This window comes from Arabidopsis lyrata, assembly GCF_000004255.2.
Source record: "Arabidopsis lyrata subsp. lyrata unplaced genomic scaffold ARALYscaffold_1, whole genome shotgun sequence".
In the NCBI taxonomy this organism is placed as follows: domain Eukaryota; kingdom Viridiplantae; phylum Streptophyta; class Magnoliopsida; order Brassicales; family Brassicaceae; genus Arabidopsis; species Arabidopsis lyrata.
In genome coordinates, this window is record NW_003302555.1 from 28,511,641 (window position 1) to 28,531,602 (window position 19,962).

General features: G+C 37.6%; 3 protein-coding genes and 3 non-coding genes across 12 annotated transcripts; 1 reads left to right on the forward strand and 5 right to left on the reverse strand.

The window, feature by feature from the left end:
- Window positions 1-1,328: 1,328 nt before the first annotated feature.
- On the forward strand, window positions 1,329-3,845 carry LOC9327813 (ubiquitin domain-containing protein 1). 2 transcript variants are annotated; one of them, XM_021011549.1, is made up of 5 exons: window positions 1,455-1,524; window positions 1,640-1,703; window positions 2,241-2,363; window positions 3,368-3,487; window positions 3,566-3,845. In XM_021011549.1, the coding sequence occupies exons 2-5, from the start codon at window positions 1,667-1,669 to the stop codon at window positions 3,628-3,630; spliced, it is 345 nt and encodes a 114-aa protein (XP_020867208.1). In that variant the 5' UTR covers window positions 1,455-1,524; window positions 1,640-1,666; the 3' UTR covers window positions 3,631-3,845. The 2 variants fall into 2 exon arrangements, with proteins under 2 accessions (XP_002891751.1, XP_020867208.1); XM_002891705.2 differs by having other exon boundaries at window positions 1,329-1,703.
- On the reverse strand, window positions 2,504-2,575 carry TRNAC-GCA. The gene has a single exon. It is a non-coding gene; the product is annotated as a tRNA-Cys (tRNA).
- Window positions 2,889-2,960, reverse strand: TRNAC-GCA. The gene has a single exon. It is a non-coding gene; the product is annotated as a tRNA-Cys (tRNA).
- TRNAC-GCA lies at window positions 3,071-3,142 on the reverse strand. The gene has a single exon. It is a non-coding gene; the product is annotated as a tRNA-Cys (tRNA).
- On the reverse strand, window positions 3,727-9,407 carry LOC9327814 (probable LRR receptor-like serine/threonine-protein kinase At1g53420). The gene is made up of 23 exons (XM_002894395.2): window positions 8,659-9,407; window positions 8,458-8,566; window positions 8,231-8,302; window positions 8,079-8,147; window positions 7,933-8,004; window positions 7,761-7,832; window positions 7,614-7,685; window positions 7,447-7,518; window positions 7,288-7,359; window positions 7,120-7,194; window positions 6,949-7,020; window positions 6,795-6,866; window positions 6,653-6,718; window positions 6,496-6,555; window positions 6,364-6,398; window positions 5,900-6,276; window positions 5,616-5,811; window positions 5,382-5,525; window positions 5,169-5,287; window positions 4,875-5,085; window positions 4,541-4,778; window positions 4,297-4,447; window positions 3,727-4,213 (listed from the first exon to the last, which is right to left on the reverse strand). Exons 1-23 carry the CDS (start codon window positions 8,750-8,752, stop codon window positions 3,872-3,874), a joined length of 2,862 nt encoding a protein of 953 aa, XP_002894441.1. The 5' UTR covers window positions 8,753-9,407; the 3' UTR covers window positions 3,727-3,871.
- Window positions 9,408-9,722: 315 nt separating this feature from the next.
- LOC110224722 lies at window positions 9,723-11,266 on the reverse strand. 6 transcript variants are annotated; one of them, XM_021011550.1, is made up of 4 exons: window positions 10,869-11,266; window positions 10,454-10,571; window positions 10,117-10,171; window positions 9,723-9,982 (listed from the first exon to the last, which is right to left on the reverse strand). In XM_021011550.1, exons 1-4 carry the CDS (start codon window positions 10,939-10,941, stop codon window positions 9,923-9,925), a joined length of 306 nt encoding a protein of 101 aa, XP_020867209.1. In that variant the 5' UTR covers window positions 10,942-11,266; the 3' UTR covers window positions 9,723-9,922. The 6 variants fall into 6 exon arrangements, 2 of the variants coding, with proteins under 2 accessions (XP_020867209.1, XP_020867210.1); XM_021011551.1 differs by lacking the exon at window positions 10,869-11,266 and adding an exon at window positions 10,675-10,831; XR_002329204.1 differs by lacking the exon at window positions 10,869-11,266 and having other exon boundaries at window positions 10,117-10,372; window positions 10,454-10,831.
- Between the last annotated feature and the right edge of the window lie 8,696 nt (window positions 11,267-19,962).

A 19,962-nucleotide genomic window follows, 5' to 3' on the forward strand; every position in this document is an offset into this window, starting at 1 on the left:
AGTTATATGTATTATAAATCTTAATATTTTTAACTTTTATTTATTAAGGGCCTGATTGGCAAGTGCTTTAGAATCTTTACAAAGCAAAAAAATTTCTAAAGATTTGAAATACATCCAATCAAGCTTTAGAAGCTTTGGCTTTCTTTTTTTTTCTCACAGCCAAAATATTTCCTTAATTCATTTTTTTGGCTGTAGAAAGCTTTTTTTCCTAAATCACATAATTTTCAACTTTCCAAAATTTTAAATTCCACAGCCAAAATACTACAGCACTAAAATCTACAGCCACAGCAAATAAACCTACAGTCATATTTCTACAGCAAAAAATGTAAAGCTACAGCTGTTACCAATCAGGCCCTAAGTTTTCAAAGTCAATAAAAATAATTTGTCGCATTCCATTTTGGAAACGTGAATTTCCATCGTGTTTCCAAACATAGATTTTTAGGAATCGTGTTTCCGTGACGTTTTTCGTGTTTCTGAAGAGTTTCTGTTTCCGAAACGTTTCGGAAACTGGAAACGGACCTCAAAGAGAGTTTCCATGCAACATAGATCATGAGAGAGAAAGTGAGTTTAAGTTTTTGGAAACTAATAATTATTTAAAAGATTTTTACGATTTTTAATTAGTTATATTATTTTATTTTTAATTTTGTAATTACTTTTATATCCTTAAATGAGTTTATTTAAAAAAAATATTAGAGATCAATGACATTATGATGTAATTTTTAGCAATTTTTAGATTAGTTTCTATTTTGTATTCCCCAATTAATAGTAGTAGGATATTGGAAAAGCTTTTGTTAACTATTATTGGATTTTTATTTTAAAATTGTTTACCAAAATTGTCATTGATCTTATAATACATTTATCTTTTAGTTTTTGTCCATTTTTATTAGATTACTTTTAATAACAAAGACAAAAATGTTGTAATCATAAATTCTCAAAATTAACAAGTATCTCAGTGCTATGATACTTTTTGCTATTTTGTAATCACAAACAATCTAAAAAGAAAACAATGAAGAAACTTTATTGTATACCATCACTACCTATGGGATTAATAAATTAATTTAATTATTCGTTCATTAATTACAACAAAAATAATCTGGTAGCCACTTTTAAAGTGATGATTATTGCTATTCTTTCCCAACCTGATTACTACTTGATTAACTTAATTAAGCCAGGATCATGATTAGTTAAAGTGCACAAAAGAATAACAGATTCTTCAATCCAAAGAAATATTACGATGACGTGGTGAAATATGATTGGTTGGCCTGGCATTGGATTTAGAACATTTGCCTTTAATTGAGAAGACAGCGAAGCCAAAAAAAAAAAAAAACCAATTTTTCCTTTTCGTTATGCCCAAAAAAAAAATATCAAATCTTTAGTTTATATATCAAAAGATCACAATAATGTCACAATCATCAACACCGATTCATCGTCATCTTCAACTCGGTCTTGATCTTCTTCTTTCTACCGACATCTAATTTATTTGTCTCAAGATTCGCCAAAAAAATCTCTTTGCTTTCTCTTAAGGAAAGAAAAAAAGTTTGCGACTTTGATTGGTTTCGATGAAGCTTCGACAAACCCAGTGTTTTGTCTGAATCCTTTTGGTTTATTTCCTGAGAGAATTTGTGTTTTTTACTTGAAGGGTTTGAAAGAAGAAGCAAGAACATTAATGGGTTGTGCTGGATCGACACAGTCTCAAGCAGATGGTAAGATCGAATCTTTGTTGGATTAGGAGAAAAAAAGGAATCGCTTTTTATCTGAAATCGATGAGATGTGTAATCAATATGTTGGAATGTTCTTTCCTCTAACCTTAAAGTAGATTTTGTTCGTTGAAATTTAGGGTTTAGGTTTTATCTGTTCTGATTTGGTTTTTGTTTTAGTTTGGAATCTTCATTGTAGTAGCAAGAGCTGATGTTATCTCGAATTTGATATCTTTGATGTTTAAATTTGATTCCAGTGAAGGATTTTTTATGTTTTAGATTGTTGTTTGTGTATGTTTATGTGGCTTATTATATATGTTACAATCTCTGATTAGGGTTGGCTTTTCTTTTATGGAAAGAAAAGTAAGTGAGGGTCAATCTACACCGATAAAGCTAGTTTCCGCGAATGGACTTACTTTTAGTCTTTAATTGGGCACTAACTAGTATGATCAATCAATGCCTATGGTTGATGATGCACATAGATCCTTTAGTTTTATTGGGTTGTGCATTGCATCAGATGGATAATTTCTTGTTTGTTTACAGGGTCAGTGAAGAAAATTAGGAAGCCGAAACCGTGGAAGCATACCCAACCGATCACGAAAGCTGAGCTTATGAAACTTAGAGAAGAGTTTTGGGACACTGCTCCTCACTATGGCGGTAGAAAAGGTAATTTTTTACTTATTCTTTGAGCTTGGCTTGATTTTGATTTTTGAGTGGTGTTTTCACTTTTTTAGTTTTTACATATCAAAGAATTAAAGGATTTGTAGAAAAGGGATTAGGAAGAAGGAAAAAATAAACAAAAATTAAGGGCCCTACCGGATTCGAACCGGTGGCCTATTGATCTGCAGTCAATTGCTCTACCACTGAGCTAAGGACCCTTTGGTTGTTTATTAATGAGTTTCCCATAAACAGGATTGCAGAATAGTCAGTCATTGATCTAAACTCCACAGGAATTTGTGAAAATGGGATATTAGTGATTGGGAGGGTGGAAAAAAAAGAGAGTCTTAAGGGCTGTAATGAGTCTGCGGTGACCTATTGATCTGCAGTAATTTGCTTTACCTCTGAGCTAAGGAACCTTTGGTTTTGTAGGAATGAGTTTTACATAAACAGGATAGATAGTCATTGTTCTACAGGGATTTTGTGAAAAAATGGATATTAATGATTCGGAGGGAGGGATAAAAAAGAGTTTTAAGGGCCCTACCGGATTTGAACCGGTGACCTATTGATCTGCAGTCAATTGCTCTACCACTGAGCTAAGGACCCTTTGGTTGCTAGAGAATGAGTTACACATAGAGATGAATGAGTCATTGATTTACCATGAAATGTTATTTCTACAATAGGGATTGGGAAGGAGGATAAAAATAAAAATTTAAAGGGCCCTACCGGATTCGAACCGGTGACCTATTGATCTGCAGTCAATTGCTCTACCACTGAGCTAAGGACCCTTTTTGGTGTTCTTCATAGCACTTGTTAAATAACATTTCATTAGGTTGAGAATTTTAAATGTTTATCGGTGAACTTCATGGCAATTTGATTGTCTCAGTTCTATACCATAGTGAGGGAATATTTTGTGTCAGCAAAATGATATGCTTTGTTTGTTTTGTTTTTTTTCGATGTTTTCATATGATCTTAGTGTCAACATGTTTGAATTTTACACTTGGTACTCGCAGAGATATGGGACGCACTTCGCGCAGCTGCAGAAGCTGATATATCTCTTGCACAAGCAATTGTGGACAGTGCAGGAGTCATTGTTCAGAACACAGATCTCACAGTCTGCTATGACGAGAGAGGTCAAAATTTAAATCTTGTTTCGCTTGCGTCGTGATTGTTCTTCATGTTCCTGACTAGTACTGTTTTTTTCTCTGCAGGTGCTAAGTATGAGCTACCTAAGTATGTTCTAAGCGAGCCTACCAACTTGGAGGAAGAAAATTGATTTAAGATCAAGAATATTCGAAAAGACAAAAAAGAAAAGAACCAAATGTAAATCTTGTGTGTAAGTAGTTACATTAGGATTCTCTGCTTTTGTCTATTTTAACACTTATTAAAAAAGATTGATTCCCACATCTCTCTCTCTCTCTCTCTCTCTGACTTGTACTTAAGAACTCAGATTGTTTCTGAAATGCTAAGAACAGTTTTTTGGGTTTCCTTCTTCACATGTTATTTTTACACAACTGCTAATGATCTGCTGATGATTCACTATGATCACTCATGATCATGCTCATGCTCGTACTTATCTCTTGCCCTATCATTTCGTAATACTTCTTCATCGTGTTCATGTTTTCAAGTCTCTTTGTTTCTCTATGGACTGAAGCTTCCTCAAGCTTCTCCAACTCCACTATCTTCTTACCTTCCAATATCTTCACCACTTCTGACATTGACGGTCTAACACAAGGCTCTGAGCTTGTACACATTATCGCAATTTGGATCATTGTCATTGCTTCTTCTCTGTTGTAATCTGATCCTAATCTTGGATCCACCAGTTCCAAGAGATTATTCTGCTCCCTCAAAACCTCCACCTAGGGAAACAAGAACAGAAGAAGTTAACATATTTTCTTCGGAAGTTCTGTGAAATGTAATCAATCAAAAAGATCATGGTTACCCAGTCAATAAGATAGAAGGTATTGTTTTTGCAACGTTCTATTTTATTGCTTCTTCCATGAACGATCTCTAGAGCTACAATGCCAAAGCTGTAAACATCGGCTTTATCTGTCAAATGGCCTCTCATGGCATACTCTGGAGCCATGTAACCACTGCAAAAATTAATGTTGTGGTTATAAGCAAATCTCAGATTATATAAGTATATAACCTTTGTCACTGAATGTTGATGATTGATTTTGGCTTACAATGTTCCAGCGATTCGAGTGCTAATGTGAGTGCTGTCCTCTTCATCAAGCTTAGCAAGACCAAAGTCTGATATTTTTGGATTCAGTTCTTTGTCTAACAACACATTAGTGGATTTGATGTCTCTATGTACAATCTTTAGCCTCGATTCTTCGTGTAGATATGCTAGTCCTCTCGCTACCCCGATACATATCTTCCGTCTTGTAGGCCAGTCCAATCTCAACTGAGTTTCTTGGGGACCTTTATCAAGAATGGGAAAACAAATTGGTTGTAAATATATATAATAACTAAATTCATTTTTTGACGGTTTATTTAAGGAGCTAGAGTGTTGCTAACCAAACAATGCTCTAGCAAGGCTGTTGTTTTCTACAAACTCATAGACTAGCAAAAGCTGGTCTCCTTCAACGCAACATCCATATAGTTTAACCAGATTCGGGTGGTGCAGAGCTGAAATCATGCCAATCTCGTTCAAGAACTCGCGGTTCCCTTGTTTTGATCCTGTCGAAAGTTGTTTCACCGCGATTATTGTTCCATCAGACAACTTTCCCTGTAACCAAATTAAAGACAAGAAACTTTTGTCAATTGATCCTTACAAATTGTTCTTATTGTGATCTTTCTTTCTGTTCCTACCTTGTATACAGGACCAAAGCCGCCTTCTCCAATTCTATTTGCAGAATCAAAGTTGTTTGTAGCGATTTTGATTTGCCTCAACGAGAAAGAAGCAATCATGAGTTCCAAACTTTTGAAATCTGACAGAAGAAAAAAGCAACAATTATCAAGAAACACATACAAAAGACAAACACTTAGAGATATCATAACTTATTTAGTATTCTTTGTAAGTACCTCTTTCCATTTGGCTTTTCGATTTCAAGCAACCTTTTTTCCATAGAATTCCAAGTACGGAAAACAAAATGAAAATGCATGCCATCACTACCAATGCATGGAGAGTACCAGTACTCATACCATTTCTAGGTGGTGGATTGAAATCTATTTGCATACATGTGTTAAGTTTTCGTCAGAAATGAAATAATGAATCAACTCTAATATGAAAAATATCAAAAAGGTAACATTGTTTACTTGGATCCACTGATATAGCAGATATGAGAGGACCATAAACACGTTTTTTGGGAATGACTGTAGTTCCTTTCCCGGCCCAATACAATTGTATCTCCAACTTTCCGTTTGTTACCTCGACCGGAAATGTCTTAATAACAACGTTTCCAACAGCTTTTGCCGCCTCAGCGATATTGAAATCTTTAACCTCGAGCTTCCTCTACATTATTTCACCAAAGCTTCATCAAAATTTATAATGTGTGACCAAGCTTTTTAGACATTTAAGATATATGTGTCCTTCTAATTACCTGAATGTATATGTCGAAAAACCGTCTACCCAAGCTTTGATAAGTGTTGTTACCGCTAAACATAATCTCGGCGAAATGGAGATTAACATTGTAATTTCCATTTTCTAAACACAATGCATAGTAAGTGAGTGAGATGGCTGAGATTCGAGCTTGCGTATACAGCCCAAAATCTACCACATTGAGCTCAGATGAGTTAGACCCGATGGTTATTCTCTCGGGAACATGTTTATCGTCTACGAAGACTCCTACGTTGCTTGAGAACCACCCATTTCGACTTTTGTATAAACTCTCCAGTCTATCATACTTATCAGCTTCATATATTGTCCCATTGATAGACATTTCATCTCCACCACAGTTTATATGAAGACCATTGAAAGCTATAACACAAGAAATAAAGCACAAATCAGACTAACACTACACCGACTAAAATTTCATTGTATCCATTAATGCATGTATAAACTTACTTTTAGGACACTGGTAGTTTCTCATGCATGAAAGTCTATAACAAACAAAACATTTGTTAATCTTTTAGTCTTTTGAAATTATGAAAAATTAAATAGCCACGGAAATTTCGAAGGTGTGTATTGTTTTCTTACGCATTATTCTTGCATACGGCATTGGTTGGATCTACTGAGAAATTGTTGTAACTAAGATCACTACAAAATATATAAAATCCAGTAACCAAAGAAACATGTTATGTTATGTACATATTATTTTCCCAATGCACCCTACAAAGAAGTTTAAAAAACTCACATTTTATATCCTTTATTTACCATCCAATTTGGAACCGACCCATTTAACATGTTTCCTGTAAAATATCTGTAAGAAAGAAATAAGTCTAACAAAATTCTCAGTAATTCGCAGAAATATGAAAGAAGAGAATGTTTTCATTTACATGTAACCTCCGTCGCTAAGATTAACATAAGTGTTAGGGATGGCTCCACTTAATTTATTGAAGCTAAGATCTCTGTAAAAATATTATTACAAAGTTATAGCTTAGTTTTTATTTCATCCTAATAGAGATTAATAATACTTGTAAATAAACTAACAAGAGCTTTAAGGAGGTAATAGTTCCAAGATACGCAGGTAAGTCTCCTGTTAGATTGCAGTTCCTAAGAATTCTACAATGTCAAAAGAAAAGAAAAAGAAAAAAACAACTCGTGAATTAGCTTTTAATGTCCAAAGAAAGGTTCCAAATGTTAGGTCAATCTAAGACTTACAATGTCTCCATCTTTTTTATGTTCCTTAACGGTGGAAAGGGAGATTCGGGTCCATTATTCAAATCGCTGATTCTCCTAAAAAAAATTCAAGTATATATAATAAAGTGAATACGCATTGAAGAAAATTTAACAACCAACATTGACGCCAATGTAGATAGTTATACATACAAGTCTTTTAACTCTACGAGAGAAGCAATGGCAATGGGAATTGGTCCACCTAAACCACTTGCTTGAATAAACCTGAGGTAACCATAACATTATAATTACTAAATCAAGCATGTTTAAAGGAGGTTATAATTATCTCAAAACTGTAAACAAAGATCTTACAGTCTCTCAAGTTTAGTCCATTTTTGGATGAAATCTGGAATTGTTCCTGAAAACTGGTTGTCACATACATGACTATGTACAAAATTAGATGCATCAGCGAAAATACCAGAATTTCATATAGATTAAGTAACAAAAAAGTTCTTTTTGAATCAAAGAAGAATACTTACAAATCTCTCAAGGTGGTTAGTTTTGTAAATGTAGATGGAATGTTTCCGTTGAAGTTATTCGAGCTAAGAATCCTATACAAAAACAAATCGAGGTTTCAAGTTTCAACAATACAAAAACTAAACGCAAACTCGTACGAATATTCTTACATTTTTTTAATGTTTGGTAGATTCCCGAGCTCAAGAGGTAATTCTTCTGAAAGTTGATTGGCTTCCAGGACACTAGAATCATAAAAAAAAAAAAATTAATTAAGTTACTTCTAAACATAAACTATCTGAAAACATTGGTTATAACAGATTGAAAAAAATTAGTTGAACTCACAGGCTAGTAAGAGTTGTAATGTTTCCAAATTCCTTAGGGATTGGACCCGTTAATCGGTTTCCACGAAGCGATCTGCATTTCATCAACAGAGTAAGACCAATATACATTGAAAGTATATGAGCAGCTATGGAGATATGTATATGTACATGTTGACAAGTGGCAAGACTCCCCATTCAGGAGGGATGGAACCATTGAGATAGTTTCTTGAGAGATCACTACAACAAAAAGAATGACACTTCATATCATTTTTATAGATGCAAATTTGTAATTTCCTCGATCGATTTGGGTTCTTGCTTACATCTTTTGCAGAAAAGGAAGTCCCACAAACTCTTTGGGAAGAGACCCTTGAAGATTTTCTCTCTTCAAATTTCTGTATCAAATGTCAAAACAAAAAAATTCACAAAATTGACTCAAGAAAACCAAATAGATTTCATAAAATGAAAATCAAGAGAGACGAACATTTTGGTGATGTGGCAAATGGTTCCATTAACGAAGGAGCAGTCACAAGTTACTAGGTCTTTCCACCTGCTGATGGTTGACCATTCACTTCCAGTAGATGAGACTTCGCATGGATCCGCATTTAAATCAATATTAGTCTTTTTCAATGTGGTTAGTGCAACTTTAAAAGCCTCCCCTACAAAGAATTTCACACACATCGATCATATAACTGTACAAATGACTCGAATATTATAATTAAGCATGCATATTATATATGCATATATCTACCTTCTTGGGTTGGCAAAGTTGCAGATGATGCGAAACCGAAGAGGAAGAAGAGAAATAGCAAGAAGGAAGTGAAGAGAAACTGAATAAACAACATTTTTTTCTGGTTGCTTTTTTCACATTAGAACTTAATTAGATTGTTGTATCATATGTGGGATTGTTTTTGAGGAGAGATATGGAGAAACTTGCGAAGAAATCAGAAATGAAGATAAACTAATTCAGCAACTTAGTTATGAAAAGTAACATAAAATAAGAATCTTTAGAAGAGTAACATGTTTAAGAAAATAAACTTTCGTTAAATGGTCATTTAACAAAAAGAAAAAATTGTTCATATTATTAATTGTTAAGTATCTCTGCTAAATTATATTCATTTTGTCTAGATCTCGTATAATATCTACCAAAAAAAATATATAAGGGATTTAGTAACAACAAAATGGAAATTATTTTACTAAACAAGCATTTTTCAATTATTTCATGGTGATGAAGTTACATATCTTAGATATCAAATTTGTAAAACAAAAAGAAAGAAATATCACAGTGACAAATCATTTGAAATTATTTTCTTTAAGTGTTTATGAAAAAGAAAATTCCTATTTAGTTTTGTTCGCCTATATTATGTATGAAATTTTTCTTTTTCTTTATATTTTTTCTTTATAAATTTTGATTAATCTCCAACACATATCAAGATATTTCTATGACACGTATCACATTAATGTTAACAGGAATTCTTTTTTATCTTTTCTATATATTTAGATTTGCATTGTGTCCACTACAAGAAATATGCACATTGTTAGCGCGGAAAATATGCTATCATACATATAAGATAGCGAATTCACTAATGCTATGACATCGGCAGCTATAATAGGTTTTTGACATACGATAGCATTTTTTTTAATGCTATGATATATACAGATACTATAGCAAAATTACAACGCTGTAATTAAATCTTATATAGCACCTGCATTTTGTTATCATAGGGCATTCTACAATAGCAAGTCTATACTGCGATTATTTTAAGCTATTTGCATATATAATTATTATATATGAATCCTATTTTTCAAAATAAATTTAATTGGATTTATAATATAATGTTTATATTTCATAAATCATCAACATACATAACAATATTATTACATTATCCATTTTAACATAACATCATACCAAGTTTTAAACAAAATAAAGCTAACATTCTAAAGACAACTTCAATCTCATCCCCTCTATGTGCGTTGCCTTCCCATTAGCTTGCTCTTTCTCTCCTTCAAAGAACTTAGGTTGTCTCATTCCAAGCAATTCTCACTTCACTGCCTTCTCCAAAGCAACAATAGTCCTAAAAATGCAGTACAATAGACAAGCTTATTAGCTTCAAATTTCGTTAAAATGCAGGGTATATCTACTAAATAATTTGAACTGATCAGCTGCTAACCTTATGAAAACACGAGAAATCAAAGAGTATTAGTTTACCTTGAAGTCTTGATGCCGAAAGGAAAGCTTGTGGATAGCCTGAATTAGTTTGGAACTGAAATTGCCAAAACCAAAACCATCAAGAGTAACAAAGACGAAGTAAAGTAAATAACCTTCTAATTTTTATGAAGAAGGTTGGATCTCATTCTGTTTTGCTTGATCAAGCTTTGCGATAGCCGAATATGATAGTTCCATCATGTTATCATTGTCTCTATTTTCTTGAAGTATCAAGGGATAAGAATTCCAATCTCATTTACTAGGCAAATATTTAATAAAATAAGCATTAAGATTCATAAAGAAAACGAACCTGTCCTTATTGACCAGTTTCATTGCTCACATGGGAATTAAACTAGCCTTGACCAAAAGAATTTGTAATCCATACTTCTTCATCCTCCTCAAGAACAAGAGATGAAAACTTTCAACAATGTTGAGTATCCATCTGTGATACAAAATTGCTGCAAGAAACATAGTTTTGATATCCAAAATCAAATAAGAATTAACGATTACTCAAAAGATGAGCAAAATAAGAGAAACAGAGAGATCAAACAAATCACTAACCATTTAAAATCTGCAAACACATAGATGAATAAAGCATGTATCCTCCACTTAGACTAGCCCATTCACCTTCTCATTTACAAGCAAACACTCTTACTAACCAATTTCATTCTAACTTCTCAATTCCAGACCTAGAAACTAAACCAACCATCATCATTACTCATGTTGTGTCTCGAAGCAAAGGACATATACATTACCGTTTATATTTCCGATGTAGCAGAGACAACATTCAAGTATGGAATATCGTCGAACACTTGGCGTGCTAGACATGGCAGATTCGAATCCACGAATACAACCAGCTTGGGAACATAATCATACTCGAGCAAGGATAACTCTGATTTCTTTGTTTTACTACACTCCAATCGTCAACTAATTCTGCTTGTTCTTCCTCTCAACCCTTCTTCATCTTTTCTTCTCCAAACTCTCACGTTCTTGCTTTAGCCCTTGTTGCTTCTCCTGTTCTCCATCATCAGATTCGTCATGCTTTTCTGATTCTTTATCAGTAAACTCTGTTGCTGACGAGACCTATGAGAGTAAGATTTCATCCGCAGAGTTTTACCGAAAGTAAGAGAAACTAAAGACCAACCTTGCTTTTAGATCTTTGTGGGAAATAGGAGATGTTTACCCCAGAACTCCATTGTCGTAAGAGGTTATGACCTGAAGGCGACGATGCGTCGAAGAAGATGGTTTTAGAAGAAGATTAGGCTTCTTATAACCACAAAGATTTTTGGGAGGAGAGACGACGGCGTAAAGGCCATTGTTACTTAGAGCGGTGATGAAGTCGTGTTCCCAAGAAGAAGAAGAAGAAGAAGAAGAAAATTGGATTTGGACCTTGGATGATTGGTATGGAGCAGATCTGGATTTCTGATTAGGGTTGTTGCAAATGTTGATTTGGGTTTTATGTTTTTTTTTTATGTTTTTTTTCTTTGTAGTAATATTTGAAAAAATGGTGGCGGTCACATGCGAAATTTTAAATTTTCGTTCTAATTTCGCTAAGTGTTGGTGGTCAAAGTGATTTTAGTTTTGATCTGAATTTTAATTTTTTATTTTGCTATTACAAGGCTTAGCATTGTTGAAATGCTATGATATTGTTATCAAATCCCGAACACATCTTTAATAGCAAATACGAAAACCGTGCTATCCTAATATGCTATCAATGCTCATATTTCTTGTAGTGGTCACAACTTTATAAATTACAAAACGTCAACTATCAATGTATATAAAGGATAATTAACCACGTGTAGTTTTCATACTGAGACTTTGGATCAGAAATTACAAACAAGATTTATAATTTAATACTTTTTAGTGACATATATGAAAAAAACAAATGGATTGTGTTGGTTTGTGGGATTTGCATCGCAACGATTGCAATGAGCCGTGGATGTATAATTAGCGGCAACTTTATAGGGATTAAGACTTTAAGAGCATATGCCCATTATTGATTTTTGTAAAACTTTGTTTTCTTTTGTTTTTTGGTTCTGCAGTTTTTAGATTTTTTATATAGGCTTACTTTTTTTTGATCAAACTCATATATTAATGGAACTAGAAGTTACACTCCACGGGGGAGGAAATGGGTACACAACGAGAATTAGAAAGAGCAGATTTAGCTAGAGTATCTGCTTCCAAATTGTTAAGACGAGAAATAAAGACAAACGAGATAGAGGAGAAAAGGTCCTTGAGACAAGAGATGTCATGGAGGATGCCTTTAAGCTCCTTGAAGCTTTCGTTGGAGTTGAGTAGCTTGATAAGAACCTGAGAATCTGAACAGATCATTAAAGATCGGTGATAAGAGAAATGAGCGAGTGAGGTGATGTGAAACAGAGCACTTCGAATCGCCAAGGCTTCTGCAACAAGAGCAGAAGAAACAAAGGGGCGTGTGGAGAACGCCTGAGAGAGAGTCAAACCGTCTGGACATTTTAAGACCCAGCCGGCGCCACTCAACCTTGTTGTGGCACACCAAGCAGCATCAACGTAGCAAACATAGGCAGTAGCACTCCTAGAGTGAGCCGGAGGTGCAGGAACTCTTTGACTAGGAGACGGGATGTCAAATTGTGCCTCTTGCCACTGTCGAGCATCTAACACAGCCTTGTGCACAACTTCTTTAGCAGAGAACTCTCTTTTTTCGAAGAGAAGAAGGTTCCTGGCAATCCAAAGATTCCACATAATCCAAGGAGCCAGGGGAGTCAACGCGACTCCAGAAGGAGGGAGACTCACAATCCTGCTAACGCATTGCAGGAGGAGCTGAGGTGAGGTGATCAGAGGAGCTCCGGGCTGGGAAGTAAGAGGAGCACGCCGCCAGACTTCACCTGCAAAATCACACTTCGACAGAACATGGAGTTCATCCTCAAAGCAGCCACATCGCTTGCAGCCCTCAATACCTTGCAGCCCTCTTTTGGCCAGATTGGATCCAACAGAGAGAGCACCTGCAGCAGATTTCCACAGAAAATTCTTCAACTTGGGAGCAATTTTCAAATGCCAAATATGCTTGTGCCAATCAAAGCCCTCAGACTCGCCATGAAGTGAAAACTTTTTGGCAAGAGCATAACCAGATTTTGAAGAATAGGATCCTGATTTTTCAGGCAGCCAAACCAGAGAGTCTGTTGAGGGAACAGAGCTGGTAATTAGAGAACGAATATCATCCTCATACTGAGGTAAAAGGAGACGAATAGCATCGACATTCCAATCATTGGATTCTGGACAGAGAAGAGCTTGCACAGTAAGGTCTGCAGAAGACGCAGAAGGAGGACCACAAGGTGATTTAGGGTGAGAAAGGGAAAGCCATGGATCAGACCAAAGATTTATATGGGCTCCATTACCCACAGCCCAACCAAGGCCCTTCCGCAGAAGTTCTCTACCAATTAGAATGCTGCGCCAGCCATGAGACGCCACCCGTGGAGAGGAGGAGCATTCCAGGAAGCTTGAGGATGCACAATATTTTCCCAGGAGAACCTGAGCCAACAAGGAATCCGGTTGACTGAGGAGCCGCCATCCAACCTTAGCTAACAAGGCATCATTGAAGTGTTGGACATCCCTAAAGCCAAGGCCTCCCGCATACTTGGGTTGGGTAAGAGAATCCCAAGCTACCCAACACATCTTCTTTTTATCCGGCTTGTCATCCCACCAAAAGCGGGTGAAGATGGATTGGATTTGCTTGCAAAGGGAAGCGGGAAGTTTAAAGCAGGACATCGCATAAATTGGTAAGGCAGTGAGGATGGCTTTGAGTAGGACAGATTTTCCAGCACCCGACAAGAACCTAGAGGACCAACTGTGCGCTCTTTGTCTTATTTTATCAACAATAGACGCAAAAATATCCCTTTTCTTGCGTCCAAAGTTCTCGGGAAGTCCAAGGTAATTTCCCAACCCTCCATCTTGGGTAATATTGAGAGTATTCTTAACTCTGGATTTAGCTTCCGCCGGAGTCTTGGCAGAGAAGGTAATTGTAGACTTGGTGAGGTTGATACGCTGTCCGGAAGCTTGCTCATATTTACTCAAGATTTGAGAAAGCTCCTTGCAACACACGGCACTAGACTTGCAAAAGAACATAGTGTCGTCCGCAAAGAGGAGGTGATTTATAGGAGGGCTTCCTCTACTAACTTTAATCCCAGGGAGAAGGCCTTGGTTTTGAGCCTTAGTACACAGCCCGGATAACACCTCGGTACAAAGAATGAAGAGATAGGGAGACAAAGGGTCTCCTTGTCTCAAGCCACGGGAAGGTAACACATGTCCTTGGGGAACTCCATTGATAAGGAAGGAGTAAGAGACTGAGCTAACACAAGAGAGTACCCAGGCGATCCACTTTTCATTAAAACCAAGCCTACCAAGAACCGCCTTGAGGAAACCCCACTCAATACGATCAAAAGCCTTACTCATGTCCGTCTTGACCGCCATTGAGCAAAACTTCTTAGCTTCCGAGGTCCGAAGAAAGTGGAGAATCTCATGAGTGATTAGGACATTGTCTGAAATAGCTCGGTTCGGCACAAAGGCAGATTGGAAAGGGGAGATAAGCTGGTGGAGCAGTGGCTGAAGCCTTCTTGTGAGGATCTTGGCAATGATTTTGTAGTGAGTATTACAAAGCGCAATAGGGCGGTAATCTCCTACCTTCCTTGGAGCTGAAATCTTTGGAATTAACCTCACATGGGTTTCATTTTGGCGCGGATGCAGATTATTTGTTTCAAAGAAACTCCGGATGTCCCGGCAAACATCCTCTCCAATGGTGCTCCAAAATGCTTGATAAAAGCTAGAGGAGAATCCGTCAGGGCCTGGAGCTTTCCCAGGATGAATAGAAAATACCGCAGCCTTGATTTCCAAGTTATCCGGGATAGAGGTTAACTTATCATTCATTTCTTGAGAGACAGAGGAGGAAAGAGTCTCTTCCACCACTTGAAAATCAGCAGTACCATTAGAGGTAAAAATATTTTCATAAAAGGAAGCAATCACATTTGTGATATGTTCCTCCTCCACAAATTCTGCGCCAGTTTCATCTTCGATAACCGAGAAAGAATTAACAGCTCGTCGACCCCGTGTGACCGCATGAAAGAAAGCTGAGTTCTTGTCCCCGGATTGAAGCCATTGGATACGGCTGCGTTGTCTCCAGAACAACTCCTCGTCCTTATAAGCCTTAACTAAGGTAGCAGAGAGCTGAGAAATCAGTTCATCATTGGGAATCAGCCTTGAGAGTGCATCATCAAGACAGATTTGAGTTTCTTTAATGAGCCTGCAACTGTTTTGGTTCTGTTCTTTAGACCACTGAATTAAATCTCTCCTGCAGCGGTTGAGTTTAGCAATAACATCCTCATCAGCAGATGACTGTCCTGTCCAAGCATTATCAATCAAATCTCTAACTTCTGACTTTGTGGCCAGGCGTCTGTCAAACCGAAATAATCCCCTCTTTTTACGCTCAGCATTGTTAAAGAAAGTGACAAGTGGTCTGTGATCCGAACCCTCAAAGCGGAGGTATTTGCAGCGGCCATGGGGGAAGGATTCAGTCCAAGAACAATTAGCCATGGATCTGTCAAGTCTGGACTTGATGAAATGTGTATAGCGTTTACCTCGCCAAGATAACGCTTTCCCGGAGTGCTTAACATCCCACAGCCCTGATTGAGACACAAAACTTCTAAAATTTTGAAAGGACCCTTCCCAGCGCGGAGGACCACCAACTTTTTCAGAATTTTCAAGAATGTCATTAAAATCTCCAGTAAGGAGCCAAGCAGAATCTCTTAGGGATCCTATGGTAGTCATTTGAGACCAAAAAGCAGCTCTGTTCTCCGTTTGAGGAGGGCCATAAATGAAAGAGACAAAAGAAGAGATTGACTTGAGAGTGATTTTAGAATCAATGAGGTTTGGAGAAGAGTCCAGCAGCTCAATATTGATCCCTTCTTTCCAAAGCAGAGCCAAACCGCCACTTAAACCCAAAGGAGGGACAGTAAATTGATTAGTAAAGCCTAAATCTTGTAAAGAGGTAGAGATGATATCATCTTCATTTTTAGTCTCCATGAGAAACAAGATGTCTGGGGAAAAACAACGATGTAATTCCTTAAGACGACGAACTGTAAGGTTGCCTCTCAAGCCTTGACAGTTCCAACTCATTATGACTAAGGGAGAGGGTTTAGTGGGGATTGAAAATCCGCCACTTCCCGAACAGACACAGAAGATAAAACAGGAGAAGGCATCACAACTGGGTGAGAACTTGGTCCTGGAGCTTCCTCATTGCAAGGTAAAGATTTAGAAGATTCAGAACATAGCCGCTTCTTAGGAGGGTTCTTTGATCTTGTTGAATGAATTTTTCTCAAACTGGCGCCTTGCAGGGGACTTCTAGCACCTCTTGGCTTAGCTGGAGCACGAGGCACTTTTCTTTTGCCTGCAGCTTTTTGTGTAGTCTTAGAAGCAGTAGCAGCTGCAGGTTTGCTAATGCCAGCTTTTGCCCTTGGTGGCTTTCTCTTGTTAACTGCAGGAATTGGCCCTAATCTGAGAGAAACAGGAGTCCGTGAACCACCTGAGGCAGGTGAAGCTAGGAGCTCTTGAATATGGGCTGGGGTTGTGTTGTTGCCCTGGTTCGCCGCCTCCTCGTATCTGATCTCAACATCCTGAAGTTTACTGGAGTCAACAGAGACATCTTGTCTAAGTCTGGAAGGTCCTGCTTCTTCTCCAAAGGAGAGACGTTCCAGAGCGGGTCTTCTATTATGAGAGGAGCTATGGCCTCCTCCCGAAGCTGGGGGAAGAGGCACCCCTATAGACTCCCTTTGCGGTCTCGGGGAAGGAGTATGAGAGGAAGCATGACGCTGAGAGACAGAGGCAGCACCGCGGGAAGGAGAATTTCTAGGAAGCTGGTCTTGAGGTGGAAGAGGAAGCACCCTATCCATCCTAGTTGACTTACTTCTGATATCTTCCCTGTCAGCAGTCTCTCTCACTCTATAATGCGTTGAGGAACGCGAGTTGAAATCTCTCCTAGAGTTGGAAGAGGCTCTTCCAAGGATGTCTTCTTGATTCCTGCCATGAGATTGGCCTCTAGAGGCGAATGCAGAAGATCGCTGGATATAACCACTCTGAGAATGGTGAAAATCACTTGAATCCCTTGAAGGATCAGGATAGCGTCTAGGAGACACTCGTATAGGAGGGGATCGTCTAGGAGGAGAGCGTCTCGGAGGGGAGCGTCTAGGTGATCTTCCTCTGTTGAAGCTAGAGCGATGATCCCCTGAGACAGGTCTGGAGTCCTTCTTTTGGTCTGCTCGACGCTTTTCATCAAGTCTGTTTAACGTGAGTTGTTGATTTATGCCCAAAGGTTTGCTGGCTTCTTTGGCAGGAGAAATGAGTTAAGGGCATGACTTCTTCTCATGGGAGAGAGAGAAACAGTGGAAACAGTGTTTCTCAAGTTTCTCATATTCAATATCCACCATTGTGACTTCACCAGATGGGAGTCGGATAGGAACAGAGCGCTCGAGAGGCAGGAGGCCATTGATTTCCACTCGGACTCTAGCTTCAGCCGAGTCTTGACCAATAACAGGACCCAATTCCCTGCCAATAGTGCGTATTGTTTGGTCATCCCAGAGGAGGACAGGAAGCTTGTGGATTTTGACCCAAAAGCTGATGGTGTTTGGGAAAGAGGCTGAGATGATAGGAGCCCAGCGTTGAAGAATGAGCATCCATTGCTTGAAGTGGTAAGGCGATTTCTTCAAGACACTCTGGAGGTCTGCTTCTGTTTCAAAGCGAAACTGGAAGAGATCAGAGCCTAGTTCCCTTCCAACAACTCTGTTTTCAAGGTTCCAGTATTGAGGTAAGTATTCCACAACAGCCTTAGCTTTTTGGTACTTAGGGTTCGTAATCCTTCCAATAAGAGTGAGCTTATTTTCAGTGGCTAGCGCCGTAGTGTCTCTGTCAGGAATCCGGACTGGTGACCTGCGAGTAACCTTCAGCGAGCCAGCAACCCACTTTGCCTTCTCCGAAGTGGAGTAGCTTTGCGACATTGTCAAGAGACGAAGAAACAGAGGAGAAATTACCAGTCGAGAGAAGCAGGGGAGGCTGAAACAGAGCAGAGGTGACAACTGCGGCGCCCAAAGTCGGAGAAACACGCGACGAGAAGAAGAGATCTTCCGGAGTGACTAGCGGTAACGGTCTGCAGCGGTGCAGTAAGGAGGGGAAGAAGCCCCAAAAGGAAGTGACAGCAGGTCACCAAAGCGGGAGTGGAGAAAGGCCACTCAAATTTTGAAAAAGCCTTCGAAGAAAACCCATTTCCAGGGAAAGAGCTCCAAAGAGAGGAAAAGGAGATGGTGAATCAACGAGACAAGGCAAAATAACGGTGAAAAAGTTTTAAAATTTTGAAAAGGTGGAAAAAAATTTGTCGCCGGAAAAAGTAGTTGCGGAGGAGCAAGGCTTTAGACGGCGGCGAAATGGGTAGGTGCGGCGGAAATTGTCATCTCGGAAAGTTGGTGGGGTTGTCTCGAAGAACGTGCATGGGAGCTTCTAAACCTCGTACGAACCCTCCTAGATTTTTTATATAGGCTTACATGTTTTGTTTTTTTTGGGGTCAAGTAGGCTTACATGTTTAAGGAACTATAATGTTGTTCTTCCCATAAGCATTGAAGAAATTGGACGGTCACAACTACGACAAACATATATGATTTGGAAGGAGCGAAACCGTAGAGTTTTCTCGGCTGAAACTTGTACACTCTCCGCTACGAAATCTCTTGTTGATCGCACAATTCGTAACCGTCTTATCTCCTTCTCGCCGGAGGATCCTTCAAGCACAATTTCTTTCCTTGGTTTTTACTTTGGATGTATTATTAGCCCATTATAGGTGTGGCATAGCTCATATGTTTGTGGTATGTTGTTCCATTAGTCTCTCTTTCTAAGAGTTTGGTGTGTTTTTGGGGTTTTCATTGTACAATGTAAACCTTTTTTCATTGGTATAAATTTTAACATTAAAAAAAAAAAAAAAAAAAAAAACTAATGTATGTTAGAACTTAGAACAACCAAATAATTAGATCCATAATAGGTTTTAAAAAATTGTATTTTATAACCACCCATATTAATATTAAAATTCAAGATTTCGGGTAAGAATGGCTGCTTATGTTATCCACAGACACAAAAAAAAAAAAAATCGTATTTTATAACCACCTGTATTAATATTAAAATTCAAAATTGTATGTTGTTGTTGTGCAGGTTGTCTGCAGTTTGTGTTTTATTTTGGGCCATGTGGCTTTGTTGGACTTAGGCCATGTTTTTTTTAATGGAAATTTTTTTTTAAAAAAAAAAAAAAAAAAAAAAAAAAAAAAAAAAAAAAGTGAGGCTGCTTATAGACAACATCGCAGCCATTCCTTTTGGACTCGGGTCATGATATTAGACAGATCAAAAATAAAAAAGCTATCGTGTAAAAGTAAAACTAAAAAGCATTCAAGAAAAGCATAAATCTTTTTAGTCATTGTTTACTATTTCTTCCTAAAAAGTAGAAATTGTTTAAGCATAAATCTTTTTTCAGATTGTGGTAGAAACCAGAATTGACAAAAATCCCTTTTATACGGTCTTGTCTTGTCTTGTTTTAATTAAACAAAGATAATACTGTATTTAATTATTTATATTTTCTTACAAAAAAAACGTACTTAGAATTTGACTAGTATAATTAACTAACTAATTAATGCTCGTCAGAAACAGCGGAAGCCGAACGTGGACTGGATCCTTCTGGGAACGTGAGATATATAACTATTTACCGGTGTTCTAAAAAGCAGTGTAGGCGGTCGTTTAGGCTCCGACTAGTCGTTAAGTTTTCATACGACGTTTAGATAATCGCTTATATAAAAA

Excerpts from the sequence above, each read along its gene's own strand:
- LOC9327813 (XM_002891705.2), top strand. The coding sequence starts at position 1,667 with ATGGGTTGTGCTGGATCGACACAGTCTCAAGCAGATG. Across the intron at positions 1,704-2,240 it reads GACACAGTCTCAAGCAGATG|GGTCAGTGAAGAAAATTAGG; the intron begins GTAAGATCGAAT and ends GTTTGTTTACAG. Across the intron at positions 2,364-3,367 it reads TCACTATGGCGGTAGAAAAG|AGATATGGGACGCACTTCGC; the intron begins GTAATTTTTTAC and ends TGGTACTCGCAG.
- LOC9327814 (XM_002894395.2), bottom strand. The coding sequence starts at position 8,752 with ATGTTGTTTATTCAGTTTCTCTTCACTTCCTTCTTGCTATTTCTCTTC. Across the intron at positions 5,086-5,168 it reads GCTTTGGTCCTGTATACAAG|GGAAAGTTGTCTGATGGAAC; the intron begins GTAGGAACAGAA and ends ATTTGGTTACAG. Across the intron at positions 4,779-4,874 it reads CCTTGCTAGAGCATTGTTTG|GTCCCCAAGAAACTCAGTTG; the intron begins GTTAGCAACACT and ends TTCTTGATAAAG.
- LOC110224722 (XM_021011550.1), bottom strand. The coding sequence starts at position 10,941 with ATGTCTAGCACGCCAAGTGTTCGACGATATTCCATACTTGAATGTTGT. Across the intron at positions 10,572-10,868 it reads CTACATCGGAAATATAAACG|CAATTTTGTATCACAGATGG; the intron begins GTAATGTATATG and ends TGTTTCTTGCAG. Across the intron at positions 10,172-10,453 it reads AAGGCTAGTTTAATTCCCAT|TTCCAAACTAATTCAGGCTA; the intron begins GTGAGCAATGAA and ends TGGCAATTTCAG.